Raw genomic sequence first — 19771 nt, 5'->3', positions numbered from 1 at the left:
TTTTTTACATCTTGGCAAATGTTCATTAAAGTGTCAAGGGACTACCTGGCTTGTCTGGGAAAATTGGTTGTGTCTTGACACTTTCTTTAATGCTGTCATTCTCGTTTAAAGCAAGTCTAAAAAGCTGTAGATCTGTTCTATGTGAGCTATTTCTATGCTTCCCATTCTTAAGATTCGGTTTTGAACACCATCTTCAAACAGCTGAAAATGCATTACTTTTGGTTATGGAAAATATATTTCTCTGCGGTTTATTTGGTACAATGATTCTCTACACAATTACTGTTTGTTTTATCACATAAACAGAAATTACACAACCAATTATACTTTTTTTATCAGAAAATGGTGCCTCAATTTCTGCATATTTCACGTTAAATAAAGGAGAAATGTTGTTTTTTACTACCACCATAAAGTCCCTACTTTTCTGTAAGAGGAAACACTCATGACATCTGTTACGTGCAAGGTAATACTTTAACGGAGTAAAGAGAAGGATATTGCTTTTTTTCAAAACAAAAACAGGCCAAAGACTCTCCCTCTTTATAACAAGATCCTTATTCAATATCGTGAACAGGATAAAAATCGACTGCAACAATTACCCTATTTTCACCCACTATTTTAGAAATGCCTGTAAACATTGCTAGAGTGATTGACACAACCTTTCCTGGGGCGATCTGACCAATGGTCCCCTAAAGTGTCTATAGCCCTCATCACTGAGAAGGGCGTGGGATGGAAACTTACCGAAACGGTCAGCAACCGTGATGATCAGTACTGATAAACGTTTCCCAGATAATCAATTCTGACAGGGGGAGAGTGACGAACAGTGATGAGATGAAGGCAGATTTTCAAGTCGTAGGATGTTAAATGATCTTTGTTTCAGAGCAGTAGGAGAAAACAGGAATATATCTCTATAATGCCAAGGAAAGCAGGCTGACCATGTATGTCACACAGTGGTTGTGTCACGCCCTGGCCTTATTATTCTTTGTTTTCTTTATTATTTTAGTTAGGTCAGGGTGTGACATGGGTAATGTTTATGTTTTGTTGGTTTTGGGTGTTTATTTGGTAAAGGGGTTATGGGGTGTAGTAGATGGTTTTGTGTTGAGTGTATATGTCTAGCGTTGTCTATGTTGGTTAGTTATCTAGGAGAGTCTATGGTTACCTGAATGAGTTCCCAATTAGAGACAGCTGATTTCGGTTGTCTCTGATTGGGAGCCTTATTTAGGGTAGCCATAGGCTCTCATTGGTTTGTGGGTAATTGTCTATGTAAGAACGTTAGTAGCCTGTATGTTTGTGCACAACGTTTGTAGCTTCACGGTCGTTTTGTTATTTTGTTGTTTTGTTAAATTGTTTTTGTGTCGTGTTCATCTTCGTGTTAAAATAAAAGAAGATGGCATATTTTCCAACTGCTGCATTTTGGTCCGTTAATCCGCCACACGATCGTGACAGAATTACCCACCATAGGACCAAGCGGCATGGAAGGCGGCAACAGGACCTACCCACAAAGGATTTCTGGACATGGGAGGAGATACTGGATGGTAAGGGGCCGTGGGATCAACCTGGAGAATATCGCCTCCCTCGTGAAGAGCTGGAGGCAGCGAAAGCCGAGAGGAGGCGATATGAGAAGGCAGCACGGAGACAAGGCTGGAAGCCCGTGAGTACAACCCAAAAATTTCTTGGGGGGGGCCTTAAAGGGAGTGTGGCGAAGTCAGGTAGGAAACCTGCGCCTACTCCCTGTACTTACCGTGGAGAGCGAGAGTACGGGCAGACACCGTGTTACGCAGTAGAGCGCACGGTGTCTCCTGTACGCGTGCATAGCCCGGTTCGGTACATTTCAGCTCCACGTATCGGCCGGGCTAGACTGAGCGTTGAGCCATATGTCATGAAGCCGGCCCAACGCATCTGGTCACCAGTGCGTCTCCTCGGGCCGGCGTACATGGCACCAGCCTTACGCATGGTGTCCCCGGTTCGCCTACATAGGCCGGTGCGGGTTATTCCACCTCCCCGCACTGGTCAGGCGACGGGGAGCATAGAACCAGGTAAGGTTGGGCAGGCTCGGCGTTCAAGGGAGCCAGTACGCCTGCACGGTCCGGTATTTCCGGCGCCACCTCCCCGCCCCAACCCAGTACCACCAGTGCCTCCTCCACGCACTAGCTATATGGTGCGTGTCTCCAGCCCTTTACCACCAGTGTCTAAACCACGAACCAAGCCTCCTGTGTGTCCCCAGAGTCCTGTGCGTCCTGTTGCTGCTCCCCGCACTAGCCCTGAGATGCGTGTCCCCAGCCCGGTGCCACCAGTCCCGGAACCACGCACCAGGCCTACAGTGCGCCTCAGCCGGCAGGAGTCTGCCGTCTGCACAGCATTGACTGAACTGCTCGTCTCCCCAGCGCCATCTGAGCCATCCGTCTCCCCAGCGCCATCTGAGCCATCCGTCTCCCCAGCGCCATCTGAGCCATCCGTCTGCCATGAGCCTGCAAAGCCGCCCGTCTGCCATGAGCCTGCAAAGCCGCCCGTCTGCCATGAGCCCACTGAGCCGTCCGCCAGACAGGAGCCGCTAGAGCCGCCAGCCAGACAGGAGCCGCTAGAGCCGTCCGTCAGACAGGATCTGCCAGAGCCGCCAACCAGACAGGATCTGCCAGAGCCGCCAACCAGACAGGAGCAGCCAGATCAGTCAGCCAGCCATGAGCAGCCAGATCAGTCAGCTAGCCATGAGCAGCCAGATCCGTCAGCTAGCCATGAGCAGCCAGATCCGTCAGCTAGCCATGAGCAGCCAGATCCGTCAGCTAGCCATGAGCAGCCAGATCCGTCAGCTAGCCATGAGCAGCCAGATCCGTCAGCTAGCCATGAGCAGCCAGATCCGTCAGCTAGCCATGAGCAGCCAGATCCGTCAGCTAGCCATGAGCAGCCAGATCCGTCAGCTAGCCATGAGCAGCCAGATCCGTCAGCTAGCCATGAGCAGCCAGATCCGTCAGCTAGCCATGAGCAGCCAGATCCGTCAGCTAGCCATGAGCAGCCAGATCCGTCAGCTAGCCATGAGCAGCCAGATCCGTCAGCCAGCCATGAGCAGCCAGATCCGTCAGCCAGCCATGAGCAGCCAGATCCTTCAGCCAGCCATGAGCAGCCAGATCCGTCAGCCAGCCATGAGCAGCCAGATCCGTTAGCCAGCCATGAGCAGCCAGATCTGTCAGCCAGCCATGGGCCGTCCCTCAGTCCGGAGCTGCAGTCCCTCAGTCCGGAGCTGCAGTCCCTCAGTCCGGAGCTGCAGTCCCTCAGTCCGGAGCTGCAGTCCCTCAGTCCGGAGCTGCCATTCCTCAGTCCGGAGCTGCCCCTTACCCTGGAGCTGCCCCTTACCCTGGTGCTGCCCCTTACCCTGGTGCTGCCCCTTACCCTGGTGCTGCCCCTTACCCTGGTACTGCCCCTTATCCTGGTACTGCCCCTGACCCTGGTACTGCCCCTTACCCTGGTACTGTTCCTTAGTCCGGAGCTGTCCCTTAGTCCGGAACTCCCCCTTAATGCAATGGGGTTAATGTGGAGGGGGGTCGTTTGGAGGAAGCCTAGGAGGTGGTTAGGTACTGTGGTGACGTGGGGACTACGACCAGAGCCGGAGCCGCCACCGTGGAGGGGAGCCCACCCAGACCCTCCCCTAGACTGTGTATGGTGCGCCCGGAGTTCGCGCCTCAAGGGGGGGGTTATGTCACGCCCTGGCCTTATTATTCTTTGTTTTCTTTATTATTTTAGTTAGGTCAGGGTGTGACATGGGTAATGTTTATGTTTTGTTGGTTTTGGGTGTTTATTTGGTAAAGGGGTTATGGGGTGTAGTAGATGGTTTTGTGTTGAGTGTATATGTCTAGCGTTGTCTATGTTGGTTAGTTATCTAGGAGAGTCTATGGTTACCTGAATGAGTTCCCAATTAGAGACAGCTGATTTCGGTTGTCTCTGATTGGGAGCCTTATTTAGGGTAGCCATAGGCTCTCATTGGTTTGTGGGTAATTGTCTATGTAAGAACGTTAGTAGCCTGTATGTTTGTGCACAACGTTTGTAGCTTCACGGTCGTTTTGTTATTTTGTTGTTTTGTTAAATTGTTTTTGTGTCGTGTTCATCTTCGTGTTAAAATAAAAGATGGCATATTTTCCAACTGCTGCATTTTGGTCCGTTAATCCGCCACACGATCGTGACAGGTTGAGGTGTTGGAGTGTGCTTTTTAGAGTTACCATGACATTAATGAATTAAAAACCTCTGTGGAAATAAAAAAGCTTTTATGGCCCATGTCACAGACTGCAAAATACTTATGACATGAAAATGTTCATCTTGAAAAAATGTATTAAACAGTATATTGTTTTCCTCTTGAAACTATTCCATCATTGTTTGAGGAGCTTTGAAGCCGATTGCCTGAGGTGTGAAGTAACCCATCCGTTATTTATTATTCAATCAAGACGATACAGGGAATATGCTCAATCAGCACTTTCATGAGTTTAATTAGCTCGCTAAATGAAAAAGAATATCCCCCTAAAAAAGTGTTTTCCATAATTTTTCTGAGAGCGTAGGTGCTGTGATTGTGCGGTGGTTCACAATTGTCCTGGTTTGGCTGGTGGGGTAGGCCTTCATTGTAAATAAGAATTTGTTCTTAACTGACTTGCTGAGTTAAAAAAATAAAATAAAAAATATGTAAAAGTTAATCACAGATAGTCTACATGATCAAAAGTAGGTGGACACCTGCTCGTCAAACATGTCATTTCAAAATCATGGGCATTAATATGGAGTTGGTCCCCCCTTTGCTGTTATAACAGCCTCCACTCTTCTGGGAAGGCTTTCCACTAGATGTTGGAACACAGCCATGAGCATTAGTGAGGTCGGGCGCTGGTGTGATCGATTAGGCCTGGCTCACAGTTGGCGTTCCAATTCATCTCAATGGGGTTGAGGTCAGGGCTCTGTGCAGGCCAGTCAAGTTCTTCCACACCGATCTAGACAAACTATTGTATGGACCTCGCTTTGTGCACGCTTTGTGCACATTGTCATACTGAAACAGGAAAGGCCTTCCCCAAACTGTTGCCACAAAGTTAGAAGCACAGAATCGTCTGGAATGTCATTGTATTCTGTAGCGTTAACATTTCCCTTCACTGGAACTAAGGGGCCTAGCCCGAACCATGAAAAACAGCCCCAGACCATTATTCCTCCTCCACCAAACTTTGCAGTTGGCACAATCGGGCAGGTACAGTAGCGTTCTCCTGGCATCCGCCAAATCTAAATTTGTCCGTTGGACTGCCAGATGGTGAAGCATGATTCATCACTTCAGAGAACGCGTTTCCACTGGTCTCGAGCTTTACACCACTCAAACCGACACTTGGCATTGCGCATGGTGTACTTAGGATTGTGTGCTGCTGCTCGGCCATGGAAAACCCATTTCTTGGATCTCCTGACAACCATCAGCCACACGAAGACAGGTTTATAATTTGCCTTAAGCCTGATACAATAGCCCAACCGTAACAAAGGAATTTGCAGTTTCATTGGATTGGATAAATTACAAAGTGGCTTGCGTCATCTGGAGATAGGCAACGCTGAGGTACAACAATACCATGGAGCTTTGTTCCACAGTATCCAAAAATGGGAATGCTCACAACTAGATTGCTATCAGAGAAATCTCTTTACCCTTTTTCATGGAATTCTGCAGTGGCTTAGAAGTTTGCATCCCGGAATCGCCTCTTCACTGTTGATATTGCAACTGCACATGGGGACAAAGATCGTACTTTTAGGAGAAATGTCCTCTGGTCTGATGAAACAAAAATAGAACTGTTTGACCATAATGACCATCGTCATGTTTGGAGGAAAAAGGGGGAGGCTTGCAAGCCGAAGAACACGATCCAAACTGTGAAGCACGGGGGTGGCAGCACCATGTTGTGGGTGTGCTTTGCTGCAGGAGGGACTGGTGCACTTCACAAAATAGATGGCATCATAAGGAAAGAAAATTAGAGAACTGCAGAACTGAAAACGCGTGTACGAGCAAGGAGGCCTGCAAACCTTACTCAGTTACACCAGCTCTGTCAGGAGGAATGGGCCAAAATTAACCCAACTTATTGTGGGAAGCTTGTGGAAGGCAACCCGAAACGTTTGACCCAAATTAAACAATATAAAGGCAATGCTACCAAATACTAATTGAGTGTATGTAAACTTCTGACCCACTGAGAATGTGATGAAAGAAATAAAAGCTGAAATAAATCATTCTCTCTACTATTATTCTGACATTTCACATTCTTAAAATGAAGTGGTGATCCTAATTGACCTAAAACAGGGAATTTTTACTTGGATTAAATGTCAGGAATAGTGAAAAACTGAGTTTAAATGTATTTGGCTAAGGTGTATGTAAACTTCAGACTTCAACTGTATTTATACATGTGTTTGTCTCAGAATTGATCCCTTGTGGAACAGTTACAGGGAAAATTGTGTTTTTATACAATGTCTGATGGAAACACTTCCTGCTGACAGACTACTGCAAATAACACTCTAGATTACTGCACATTTCTAAAAAAAAAACGCCTCAACCCTCTGATGGTCTGTCATTACCCCAAATGCCCCATCCTAAAACCTCGCTCCGAAGTGCAGTCAGTCACTGGCTATAATAGCAAAGGACAGCAATTTATGTGATGTCTATCTCAGTTTAAGAAGGGAGAAAAAAACAGCTCTGGAACGACTTGAGTGTTTCAAGTGTTCTAAGATAAGAACACAGTTTCGTCTGGGGCAGCCTCTAAACAACGGTCTGTATCTTGTCTGGAAAAGTTGTATATTGGAGAGCTTCAATGCACAAACAAAACATTGCTTACAGTTCATGAACTAAGCCAAATTTGTTAAGCAAATATCCTGTTATGTCTAAGATCTGTGGTGATCACAGCATTTTGTTGACCAGTTATGTCTTTTCGTATGTAATGGTCCCCTATTTCACGTCAGTGAACGCTAATGATAAAGCCCGGTTTTGCTCTGATTCACCATCTGTGCTTCATTAGTGACTAACACTGTTTTGGGACATCTTCCCAGGCAACATGGGAAATAGTTGAAACACAGTTTGACTGTTAGCCTAACGCCCACTGGTCTCTATCTCTGCCACCACAGTTTAGGCTACTTCAGCTGGAATGGGCCTCGTGCTGACCTCTAAAGCAATGAATTTAAACTGTGGCAAAGATGTGCATTTCCGGGGACCTCAGTCATGCCATGAACTTTCTCAAGCCGTCGATCTTATTAATGATGTTGTTTTTAAATTGCTTCGTTTTTGTTGTGCTTGACAGCGCTTTCAGATTTCTTCATGTAATCAATAGCGCTATAAAAGTTGAATAAATGATTTATAGACCAAAAGGACTGATAGTTCTGACATTCAGGAAATGTCATAAGTTGTCAGAATCCTGTACATTGCTTTAATAACCAAGGCAATTGCATGGACAGTTGGGCCCAGTGGTAGAGAAAATGAGTTGCCAATGTGGCCGGGGTTAACGGAAATATATTTAACTAAAATATAAACGCAACCTGTAAAGTGTTGGTCCCGTGTTTCATGAGCTGAAATAAAATATCCCAGAAATGTTTCATACTGTATGTAACATTTTTACTTCTCAAATTTCTGGTACAAATTTGTTTGCATCCCTGTTAGTGAGCATTTGTCCTTTGCCAAGATAATCCATCAACCTGACAGGTGTGGAATATCAAGAAGCTGATTAAACAGCATGATCATTACACAGATGCAACTTGTGCTGAGGACAATTAAAGGCCACTCTAAAATGGGCAGTTTTGTCACACAACAGACAACAGATGTTTTGAAGGAGCATGCAATTGGCATTCTGACTGCAGTAATGTCCACCAGAGCTGTTGCCAGAGAATTGAATGTTAATTTCTCTACCATAAGCTGCCTCCAATGTAGCTTTAGAGAATTTAGAAGTATGTCCAGCCGGCTTCACAACCACAAACGATGTGTAACCATGCCAGCCCAGGACCTCCACACCCGGTTTCTTCACCTGTGCACTAGCCACCCAGACAGCTGATGAAACTGCACAACCAAAGAATTTCTGCACAAGCTGTCAGAAACCGTCTCAGGTAAGCTCATCAGCATGCTCGTCGTCCTCACCAGGGTCTTTGACCTGACTGCAGTTTGGCATCGTAACCGACTTCAGTGGGCAAATGCTCACCTTCGATGGCCACTGGTACGCTCTGGACGAATGAAACCCGGTTTCAACTGTACTGGCCAGATGGCAGACATCATGTATGGCGTCGTGTGGGCGAGCGGTTTGCTAATGTCAACATTGCTGGTGGTGAGGTTATGGTATGGGAAGGCATAAGCTACGGACAATGAACGCAATTGCATTTTATCAATGCGAATTTGAATGCAAAGCTACCGTGACGAGATCCTGAGGCCTATTGTTGTGCCATTCATCCGCCGCCATCACCTCATGTTTCAGCATGATGGCACGGACACATGTCGCAAGGATTGGTACACAATTCCTGGAAGCTGACATGTTCTTCCATGACCTGCAGACATGTCACCCATTGAGCATGTTTGGCAGCGTGTTCCAGTTCCTGCCAATATCCAGCAACGTCTCACAGCCATTGAAGAGGAGTGGGACAACATTCCACAGGCCACAATCAACAGCATGATCAACTCTATGCAAAGGAGATTTGTCGTGCTGCATCAGGCAAGTGGTGGTCACACCAGATACTGACTGGTTTTGTGAACCCCTACTTTTTTTTTAAGGTGTCTGTGACCAAAAGATGCATATCTGTATTCCCAGTCATGTAAAATCCATAGATTAGAGCCTAATTTATTTATTTCAATTGACTGTAAAATCTTAAAATTGTTGCATGTTGTGTTTATATTTTTGTTCAGCGTATATTCAATGACCTGCCTTCCTATCCAAAGCCACTCCACTGCCATCCTCACAGCCAGCAACATCGAACTAGAGGCTGCTGTTTTATTAAATAACAGCAATGACATCATTCTCTCTCAGACTCCAATCTTAAAGCCTATTTATGTTTGAGACCGCAAATAGGATCGAATGGCTGCTTTTATTTGTTTCCATGGCCATTTTCCATGGCGTATGTGTGAGATAAAATGAGCCTTTCCCATTAGGTGGTCAAGAGTGTGGTTGAAATACCCATCTTCTATCGACTTTGTACATCGGACACAACACAAATGAAGAAAAGTCATTTGAGAGACGCATTGTTTGGCAGGGGTTGTATTGTATTCTACTGCCCTGCTACCATTTGTGTCGGATCATTTGCAAATATTTGTATCTGTGAGAGGTCCAAGGGGGATGTATTACTCCTCAGGAAACGTAAACTGTGTCTGGGTTTCAGAATATGTCCCAAGGGCGCGTCAGTTTACTCCTTTTGAAAATCTCCCTTCCTTCAGGCTAGACCTGGGATGCCAACACACACACAGAGGATCCAGTGGTTGTCAGTGGAGGTGGTATTTTTCTGGCACTGAGCGTTTGCATGCCATCTCCAAAAAACGAGACTTAAAAAGGTTAATATTCAGATTGACAGTGGAGACGATGCCAAATAGATTCCCTCCTTTCTTCATGTAGTAAAGGCAAATGCCTCCTTTTGAGCCGTAAGTTTGCCATGCCTCAACTAAGCTGTATGTGGCCTCATGTACTTCTTCACCATTCTATAAGGAAAGTGGCCTCATTGCATGCGTGTGATCTTTTGCTGTCTGCTACCCGCCAGAGAGACTCTTGCCTCATCAGATAAATCAGCTTGGCATTCTGAAGGTATGCTGTCCGTGTTTATGCTGTTCACTCACCTGCTTCGCTGAGCAGTGACAGCAGCGCTCTGATGTTCCCTGATAACAATAATGGCACGTGTGTGTGTGTTTGGGGGGGGGCTTATTTATAGTCTTGCCTCTAAAATGTTCTTGGGCCAGGCTCAGTGTAAGTGTGTCCACTGTTGCGCCCAGAATTGTTTGGCAGGTGGAGATGACAGGAAGTGGTATTCTGGACTAGTACCACATGATTGTCTCCAATTGAAAACACAAAACCCCACCAGTTGTCTGCCTGTGAGAGACATCTCCATCCCGTTGGGACTCACCAGCAGCATTTCTCCATCTGACTGAGAGGCAGGCATTTGCAATATTAATGGATGCAACAGTTGAACATTACTTCACGGCTTGCCTCGGTGCCTATGTGGGTTGAAATGATTTCAAGCCTCCACCAGATCTGGCTTCACTCCCAATCACCATCATTTTGATGTCATTAAGCCTTACCTGACATGTTTTTGCCTCTTCTGAGTCTGAAAAAAGTGATATGGAAAGTTAGCGAGGCTCATCCCCAAACATGAGCAGATGTGCTTCTGAGTGGCTCATTACGAAGCCGCCGTAACAGCTGTCTATCGGCGGACGATCAGATCCGGCTCTCCAAAATCTCAGGCATGTTCTGGGAGAAGAAAGTGCACCTGTGATGTCGGTGCCACGGCAAGAGAGCAGGTCAAACTGATCTCACGCCGGCCTCCTCCACGTGATTGTTGCAAAACCTATCAAATCCACCACTGGCCAGTCTGCAGGACTCTCTCGTTTGAATTCAACTCCCTCTCTCGCTGTGTAAATTCACTTCAATACCTTCTGCCAAGGGATAGTCGGTAGTTCATCCTCATTTCAACTTGGAATAAACATGGGGAATGTTGTTTAAAGCACATGACGACTGACTGCCTCTCGGAAAGTATTATAGTAAACAAATGCTCCCACCACCATGACACAGCAAATAATGGAACTTGGATTGCAAATTGAAATGCATAGTAGTTCCTGATATTGTGTTAGATTGCTCTCCCTGTCAGACACACATACTGTATATATTATTTATTTATTTTATTAATCTCCCATGACAATTAATATGAACATGCCACATATCTACAGTTGAAATCGGAAGTTTACATACACCTTAGCCAAATACATTCAAACTCAGTTTTTCACAATTCCTGTGTAATCCGAGTAAAATCCGAGTAAAATTCCCTGTCTTAAGTCAGTTAGGATCACCACTTTATTTTAAGAATGTGAAATGTCAGAATAATAGTAGAGAATGATTTATTTCAGCTTTTATTCCTTTCATCACATTCTCAGTGGGTCAGAAGTTTACATACACTCAATTAGTATTTGGTAGCATTGCCTTTAAATGGTTTAACTTGGGTCAGATGTTTCGGGTAGCGTTCCACAAGCTTCCCACAATTTGTTGGGTGAATTTTGGCCCATTCCTCCTGACATAGCTGGTGTAACTGAGTCAGGTTTGTAGGCCTCCTTGCTCGCACACGCTTTTTCAGTTCTGCCCACACATTTTCTATTGGTTTGAGGTCAGGGCTTTGTGATGGCCACTCCAATACCTTGACTTTGTTGTCCATTTTGCCACAACTTTGGAAGTATGCTTGGGGTCCTTGTCCATTTGGATGACCCATTTGTTATCAAGCTTTAACTTCCTGACTGATGTCTTGAGATGTTGCTTCAATATATTCACATAATTTTCTTTCCTCATGATGCCATCTATTTTGTGAAGTGCACTAGTCCCTCCTGCAGCAAAGCACCCCCATAACATGATGCTGCCACCCCCGTACTTCACGGTTGAGATGGTGTTCTTCGGCTTGCAAGCCTCCCCCTTTTTCCTCCAAACATAACAATGGTCATTTTGGCCAAACAGTTATATTTCATCAGACCAGAGGACATTTCTCCAAAAAGTAAGATCTTTGTCCCATTGTGCAGTTGCAAACCATAGTCTGGCTTTTTTTATGGCGGTTTTGGAGCAGTGGCTTCTTCCTTGCTGAGCGGCCTTTCAGGTTATGTCGATATTGGACTCGTTTTACTGTGGCTATAGATACTTTTGTACCTGTTTCCTCCAGCATCTTCACAGGGTCCTTTGCTGTTGTGCTGGGATTGATTAGCAATTTTCGCACCAAAGTACATTCATCTCTAGGTGACAGAACACATCTCTTTCCTGAGCGGTGTGACAGCTGTGTGGTCCCATGGTGTTTATACTTGCGTACTGTTGTTTGTACAGATGAACATGGTACCTTCAGGCGTTTGGAAATTGTTCCCAAATATGAACCAGACTTGTGGAGGTCTACAATTTTTATTCTGCGGTCTTGGCTGATTTATTTAGATTTTCCCATGATGTCAAGCAAAGAGGCACTGAGTTTGAAGGTAGGCCTTGAAATACATCCACAGGTACACCTCCAATTGACTCAAATTATGTAAATTATCCTTTCAGAAGCTTCTAAAGCCATGACATCATTTTCTGGAATTTTCCAAGCTGTTTAAAGGCACAGTCAACTTAGTGTATGTAAACTTCTGACTCACTGGAATTGCGACACAGTAAACTATAAGTGAAATAATCTGTCTGTAAACAATTGTTGGAAAAATTACTTGTGTCATGCACAAAGGAGATGTCCTAACCGACTTGCCAAAACTATAGTTTGTTAACAAGAAATGTGTGGAATGATTGAATAACAAGTTTTAATGACGCCAACCTAAGTGTATATAAACTTCTGACTTCAACTATATCTACAGACAGGAATCAATGCAGTGACTTTTCGTAACGAGTTGACCTTCAGTCAGTCACTGGGTGTTGACATGTCAATCGAATAAGTAGCCTTGATCATCAGTTTACACTGGAATCACGTGTCACGTCTTGAGAGATGAATACAACAAGTTTGTAGGGTCACAAACTTAATATAATCATTGTGTGCTAGGAATATGGTACCAAATACACTTTTGACAAAATGTAATGCACTATGAAGTGAATTTGTCCAAATACTTTTGACACCTTCAAATGGGGGGACTAGATGCATGAAGTGCTTTACTTTCTAAACGGTAAAACAGATGTGTATGAATATACTCTCAGATAAAATGTGACATTCTGTACTGTCAAATCCAAAGTTCTGGAATATAGAGCAAAATTAAATGTTTTAGCTTCACTGTCCAAATAAATACGGAGAGTCCTTTATGTATACTGTCCTCTATGATCATTTTCCAGTTCACTGATCATTGATTATATCAGCTTCAGAGGAATTAAAGGGCAAATGTAAAATGCACTATCAGAGTAAAATCAGCAATCTATTAGTCAGATTTCCTCTGGGAGTCCACAGCAGTCTGGCAGTTGAGAAAATATGTAAGGTATCACTCAAGTCAAAGTAATACCTCCATCAAGGGGACTGTTAGGGGCAGCCAATGACATCCGACTCCAGTGTGTGGGGACTTTTATGGGCTTTTGCTGATACCTTCATCTGGACTTTTATCCAGTGCTGACGGTAGTGAGCGGAGACATACATCAACACCTTGCGACAGCCCGGTCGAATAACGCTCTCTGGCAATATCGTTGTCCCGGACGCTGTGGTGACGTTTACCATCCTAAAATGTTCAACAACCGCAGAACACTTTCACGCTCATTGTCATTTGTCACATATTGCGCCACTGTCTTCCGAAGTGTGTCATGGCATATGATCTCAAACGTGACAGGTGGAGTGACTATTCTTCTATTTACACTTTTGTTCCTTACACCGTACCCAAACCGGCCATCATGCGCAAATTGATTTTGTCCCCCCACACCAAACGCGGTCACGACACGCAGGTTAAAATATCAAAACAAACTCTGAACCAATTATATTAATTCGGGGGCAGGTCGAAAAGCATTACATATTTTATGGCAATTTAGCTAGCTAGCTTGCAGTTGCTAGCTAATTTGTCCTATTTAACTAACTTGCTGTTGCTAGCTAATTTGTCCTGGGATATAAACGTTGAGTTGTTATTTTACCTGAAATGTACAAGGTCCATTGGCAGGAGAATGTCCTTACTGGCAGGAGAAAACATTGGCAGGAGAATGTCCTTACTGAAGAGCCCACTGTTCCAACAAGTCAGTTTGTCAAATTTATGCCCTGCTAGACCTGCCCCGGTCAACTGTAAGTGCTGTTATTGTGAAGTGGAAGCATCTAGGAGCAACTGCTCAGCCGTGAAGTGGTAGGCCACACAAGCTCACAGAACGGGACTGCCGAGTGCTGTCCTCGGTTGCAACACTCACTACCGAGTTCCAAAAGATTCCCAGAAGAGTGGAGGCTGTTAGAACAGTAAAGGGGGGACCAACTCCATATTCGAGATATTCGATGAGCAGGTGTCCACATACTTTTGGTCATGTAGTGTACGTGTCTATACCAGAAGGCGAGTTGGTCTATCTCACAAAAGATATGTTGGATCCTAATGAGATTTTACATGATGTGGAAATTCTTACACGGGGACACTCAAAGTCAATCTCAATATGAATCTTTGTTTATTGTCAGCGTGCTGCGGAGCTTCCAACCAAATCAATGCACCATAGTACACATGTCAATCGGGAGCTCTGCTGGGGCAGTACCAGCAGTTGTCTTATATATGGCTATACACAGACAAGTTATATTTGCATGATTTAGCATAATGAATGAATCATTATCGTTTTGTTTAATACGTGTGACCGACGGATACTGGAGCATAACATGTGACAGACCAATACCTCACGAGGCTTCTTCTCTCAAAGCTGACACCTTGAAACTGAGATATCTTTCATTCTCAAAACAAGGTTCTGGGCGTACTGCCAAATTGCAGCTATTGATAGTGAGGATTCGTTCAGTCAGCCACTTGCAGGAACACAGAAATTGGTTTATAGAACAGTACATAAATAGAACACAGACATTCGTTATAAGAAAAGCACAGACATAAAAATTCCCATCACAGATACATTCATAAATGCAATAATATTTTACATTTTAGAATGTGGCTTATGGCATTGGAGTGAGCAGCACAGTATAGTATGGTCACCTGCTAATGACTCCTCTATTATTCAACTGGGTTTCTCGTCACCCGAGAGAGGGGGTTTCCTTTCCTCTGGTTAACGACCAGACAGCATTATCACCAGACCAGGCTTGGATATCCTCAGGTCAACATGGGTTATGTTAATTACGGTGAAACCACAGTCCATGCACGGTTATAGCTCCACACACCTCCGACAAGGCTCTTATGTGACACTGGAGTGTGATTGTCTGTAACACTTGCAGGTGTGTTGCCGGATGATGAATTGTAGGTCCTCTGAGTGCTGGCCTGTTTTTCTCATCCCGGCTCCCTGATGCCACAGAGCGAACCTAACATTGGGGATCTGATGCTAACTCATCTCAGAGTAAGACCTCGACATGCATGAGAAAAGCTTTCTGAACAGAGGACTGTTTAGCTCCATTACAGACCATGCTCCAGTAATATTGTAATAATGGGGGATATTTGAACAAGGGATATGGTAAGTGGAGGGAAACCTAACCTAGGAGGTTTGATGGAAGTCACGAGAAGGTCAAAGCTTTACATAGGGGATGTTTAGATTGAAGAGGCTGGAACGAAAATCGGTTTCCTCTTCATGATATATTGTAATTTCTGAGAATAGGACAATCACCCAGAATACTCTTCGTCGTGGAAAGGTTCAGTACGGTTGACTGATCTGTACTTTGTCATTTTGTTAAACTTTACCTCATTTTGGAAGTACTCATCTGAAGGAAAAGACATGGGCTGTGTCCGAATACCCATACTTGCTTTCTAAATAGTAATGTTTTATAGTATGTGAAATTTAGAAAATGTGTGCTAGAAATGCCAGGATGTCATACTCATTTCGTTTTTTGAACTAGTAGAATTCGCTGCACGCTATTGAGGAAAAAAATGGTCTTCTCACAGCCACATGTTTGACAACAGCTGATAATCAGAACAAAAATGCTCGAATCGCACGGAACAAGTGAAATTGCGCATTAGATGAGCCCCTTCTCAGTTTGGATAAGTAGTATGTTAATATTTGTTGCTTACTGCATACTTTTTTACTAAACAGTACACTCTAGATATACTGAACAAAAATATAAACGCAACAATTTCAACGATTTTACTGAGTTACAGTTCATATAAGGAAATCAGTCAATTGAAATAAATAAATAATCTATGGATTTCACATGACTGGTTATACAGATATGCATCTGTTGGTCAAAAATACATTTAAAAAAAAGTAAGGGTGTAGATCAGAAATCCAGTCAGTATCTGGTGTGACCACCATTTGCCTCATACCGCGCAACACATCTCTTTCGCATAGAGTTGATTGTGGCCTGTGGAATGTTGTCCCACTCCTCTTCAATGGCTGTGCGAAGTTGCTGGATATCGGCGTGAACTGGAACACACTGTCGTACACGGCGATCCAGAGCATCCCAAATATGCTCATTGTGTTCGTTGTCCGTAGCTAATGCATCATACCATAACCCCACCACCATGGGGCACTGTTCATATTGCTGACATCAGCTAACTGCTCACCCACATGACTCCATATACGTGGTCTGAGGTTGTGAGGCTCTATAACGGCGTTGAAGGTGGCTTATGATAGAGGAATTAACATTAAATTCTCTGGCGACACCTCAAGTTGACATTCCTGCCTATGGCATGCTCCCTAAAACTTGAGACATCTGTGGCATTGTGTTGTGTGACAAAATTACACATTTTAGAATGTCCTTTTATTGTCCCCAGCACAACCTTTGTAATGATCATGCTGTTTAATCAGCTTCTTGATATGCCACACTTGTCAGTTGGATGGATTATGTAAAGGAGAAATGCTCACTAACAAGGATGTAAACAAATTTGTGCCAAACATTTTAGAGAAATTATATTTTTGTGCATATTGAAAAATGCTGGGATATTTTATTTCAGCCCATGAAACATGGGACCAACACTTTACATGTTGTGTTTATATTTTTGTTCAGTGTATTATGACTAGTACACAGTAAGTCGTTTTTGTAATTATTAGTAGGCAAGACAGATTTCGAACACGGCCAACGTCTGCTTACCATGTAAGAAATGAGCTGCAGGAATAAACTGCTGCTACGTTACAAGATAAGCTAGATGAGGGACCTTTGTGTCAGCAAAATAATGTACTATGTGTACTGAAAAAAGTCAGCAACACGTGGTCCCTTAGGAATAGGGCAACCATTTTGAGAACTAGCTGTGCCACAGTTGTGTTCCCTTCTTTGCAGAAGGCAAAAGTACGACATGACAGCAGTGTGCATGTTGTGATTTTATGCTGTGTTGTGATTTCAAAAATGGTGGGTCCCCAGTTTGTCCGTAGTCCCACAAAGCTTTGGTCAGGACAACAACATTGGACCTTTGCTTATGATTAATATGTCGCACGACAAACTTGGCACGACAATTCACTGGAGCAGGAGCTGTGGTAAGGAAGCAGTCACTGTGACGCCTGCTAGCTCAGTCGAAGCTGTCTCCGACATTATGACATATCACATCCATTTAGTCCATTATGAAACAAAGGGCAAGTATTCATCCAGAAACACTGGCTGCATTAAGGGCCGTGTCACTCAGGGCCTACATTAATTCCACTTAGAATAACAGTGCTTGCTGTCTGCCATTTCTCAAGCCGGGCCCTAAGCAGCGTACCGCGCAGCTCCAGAAAATAACGAAACATGCAAGTATGGATTTGTATAAGTTGGGCATTCACTTCAGACAAATATTTTCTTTGACTTTCAATACTGGCCAGAGTTGTCACATTAATTACTTCACATGGGCTATTCCCTTCAGCTTTTAGTGGAGCTACTAAAGGCTAGTGTCACTGCACTACCTTAATGATTCCACATAAATGTCTGCTCTCCAAAGCTTTTTGTATCTTTGCCGAGGACACATACCGATTTCCTTGCCACTCAGCAGCAGGGTGTATCAGTGTGGCAACAAGAATGGATGAGAACATCTGACCTGATGGTCCAGAAGATTGTCCTGACATCATGCTAGAGGTGGAGGATATTGTGTCTCACACATTGGTTATTGGCCTGGATGGATATTGTCTCGAAGAAGAAACTAGATTCATGTCATTTGTCAGAGAATCTATATGTATATTTTCTACATTGTATATCATCATGTTGGCTTCCATCGCATATACCGCTGTGTTAGACCATAGTCAGCTCTACGTAGACATATGACATCTGCTAAATGTAGCCAGCCACTGAACAAGTCCCAAGTAAAGTGAAGCCTCTTTCTCCACTTTATAGAGTTCCCATCTAGTGGCTGTCAGTGTGTCTGGACTCCTCACTGTGCCTTCCTCACAAACACACAGCGTATTCTGTCACTGCCTTTATTCTTTATACCAGACATCAAAGCCGTCTTGTAATTACGAGTGACTGATGAACGACACCGCATTCGTGAGCTTTTTTTTCGCCCACGCTAGCCTTAAAGGCCTGCAGGATTACTTTTTTCACTTTGGCAAGAAGGTAGAAACAACTTTAGCGCTTGTTGGAGATGTCCCCTAAAACGTGTTATTTAAATATAATTTTTTTCTACAAAATGTATTACACGCTATAGAGAACATAAAGGTTGAGCATTTTATCCTCTTGAGATGGATATTGTGTTGACACACAATGCTGTTGCAGTCATGTATAATATTGCTCACAGTGGCAGCCACAACATGGACCCCTGGGAGTTTGTAAAGCAATACGCTTGACTGTGTGTGAAATGAGTTTGATAGATGATGAGGTATTGGATTGCTGTCTGACCTAAGGTCACATGCTCCAGATAATATTAAAAGTCCCTCTTACGGTGATGACCCAGTGCCACGATATTACAGTATATTAATAAGTCATGTAACATAATGACTGGGTTCATGGAGCAGGCCTTACACTAGCAGGCCAAGATTACTGCTGAGAGTTGCATCTCGGTTGTAGGTACTGAATGTATCAGCATTGGCTGCCATACTGAAGTGAATCGTTTTTGCATTTCAATGTCTTTTACATTTGAAAGCCAATTTCAAACAACAATATTTTACCGAATTAATGGTGAGACCAAGCTGCCTAGGCTTGGTCATAATGGCTGACATGAGATGCGTCCACTTTGATGATATTTTGTGCCCAGATCTGAGATTTAATTTCCCTTTAATAATACATGAGTGATGAATCTAAATGTTTTCACATTGCAGGTAAATGCACTCCAGTGTTGTTGTCCTGAGAGTTCTTTGTGACAGTAACTGATCTCCACTGCTTGCACTCATCTCCCTTCCCCATTCACTTTGTCTCCCAGCATGCATTGCAGCCACCAGTTGCCCTGGTAACTGTGACACTCACCATGCTGTATCTCCTAGGTTACGTCTGCCCCCAGAACGACCACAGGCGCGGCGTCAGAGCTCGGCTCATGAAGCTCTTTCATTGCTCCTCTGCCAAAAAGTCATCTACCAGTAGCCAAAGCAAGTCTTTCACACTCTCTTTATCTCTCTTTCCCCCTAACTGTTATCCTTCCTCCCTTCTCTCTGGGGTCAATTCAGTCTATTCAGGGTGTAAACTGAAATTTCAATTCAATAATTGAAAAAAAGGTGTATACTTTCAATACATTCTCAATAAATTGTAAAGTACAAGTTATTTATTTCAAAATGTTTTATTATTTTAAATGTTTAAATTCAAATCACTTCCTGAATTGACTGCCTTCATTTCGAATTGACCCCAACCCTGTACTGTAGTACAGTCAGTGTGTTTTTTGACAGAAACCGCAGGCCAGTCACTGCTTCTCTGTCTGCTCGCTGATGCCCTCGTCTTCTGTGGCTGGCCACTGGCACCAATTGCAAGTAAACATTTTTGAAGAGACATAATACCTACTTTACCTTCTACAAAAATGTGGGACCTAAAATCAAAGTCTAATCCCTCCCATTTCAAATAATATTCAAACTTCAAAGAGTGAAGAGAAGGTGCATGACAAAAGACATGCAAATGTCAATATGGAACATGTCATTGCACTGGGTTAGGTCTG

The 19771-nt window shown here is 43.9% G+C and overlaps 1 protein-coding gene across 6 annotated transcripts in view; it reads left to right on the top strand.

Moving 5' to 3' along the window:
• LOC129865742 (Kv channel-interacting protein 4-like) overlaps positions 1-19771 on the top strand; it is a 259212-nt gene that overhangs the window by 204457 nt on the left and 34984 nt on the right. The window contains exon 2 of one of the 6 annotated variants that reach the window (XM_055938729.1): positions 19113-19214. The exons of the other annotated variants lie outside the window; for them this stretch is intronic. Within the exon in view, the coding sequence (XP_055794704.1) occupies positions 19113-19214 (102 nt within the window). The remainder of the gene's footprint in view (positions 1-19112; positions 19215-19771) is intronic. 6 annotated transcript variants of the gene reach the window in all.

This window comes from Salvelinus fontinalis, chromosome 11, assembly GCF_029448725.1.
Source record: "Salvelinus fontinalis isolate EN_2023a chromosome 11, ASM2944872v1, whole genome shotgun sequence".
Classification (NCBI taxonomy): Eukaryota; Metazoa; Chordata; class Actinopteri; order Salmoniformes; family Salmonidae; genus Salvelinus; species Salvelinus fontinalis.
Note: the sequence above shows the minus strand (reverse complement) of the source record. Positions and strands in the feature narration are given on the sequence as shown.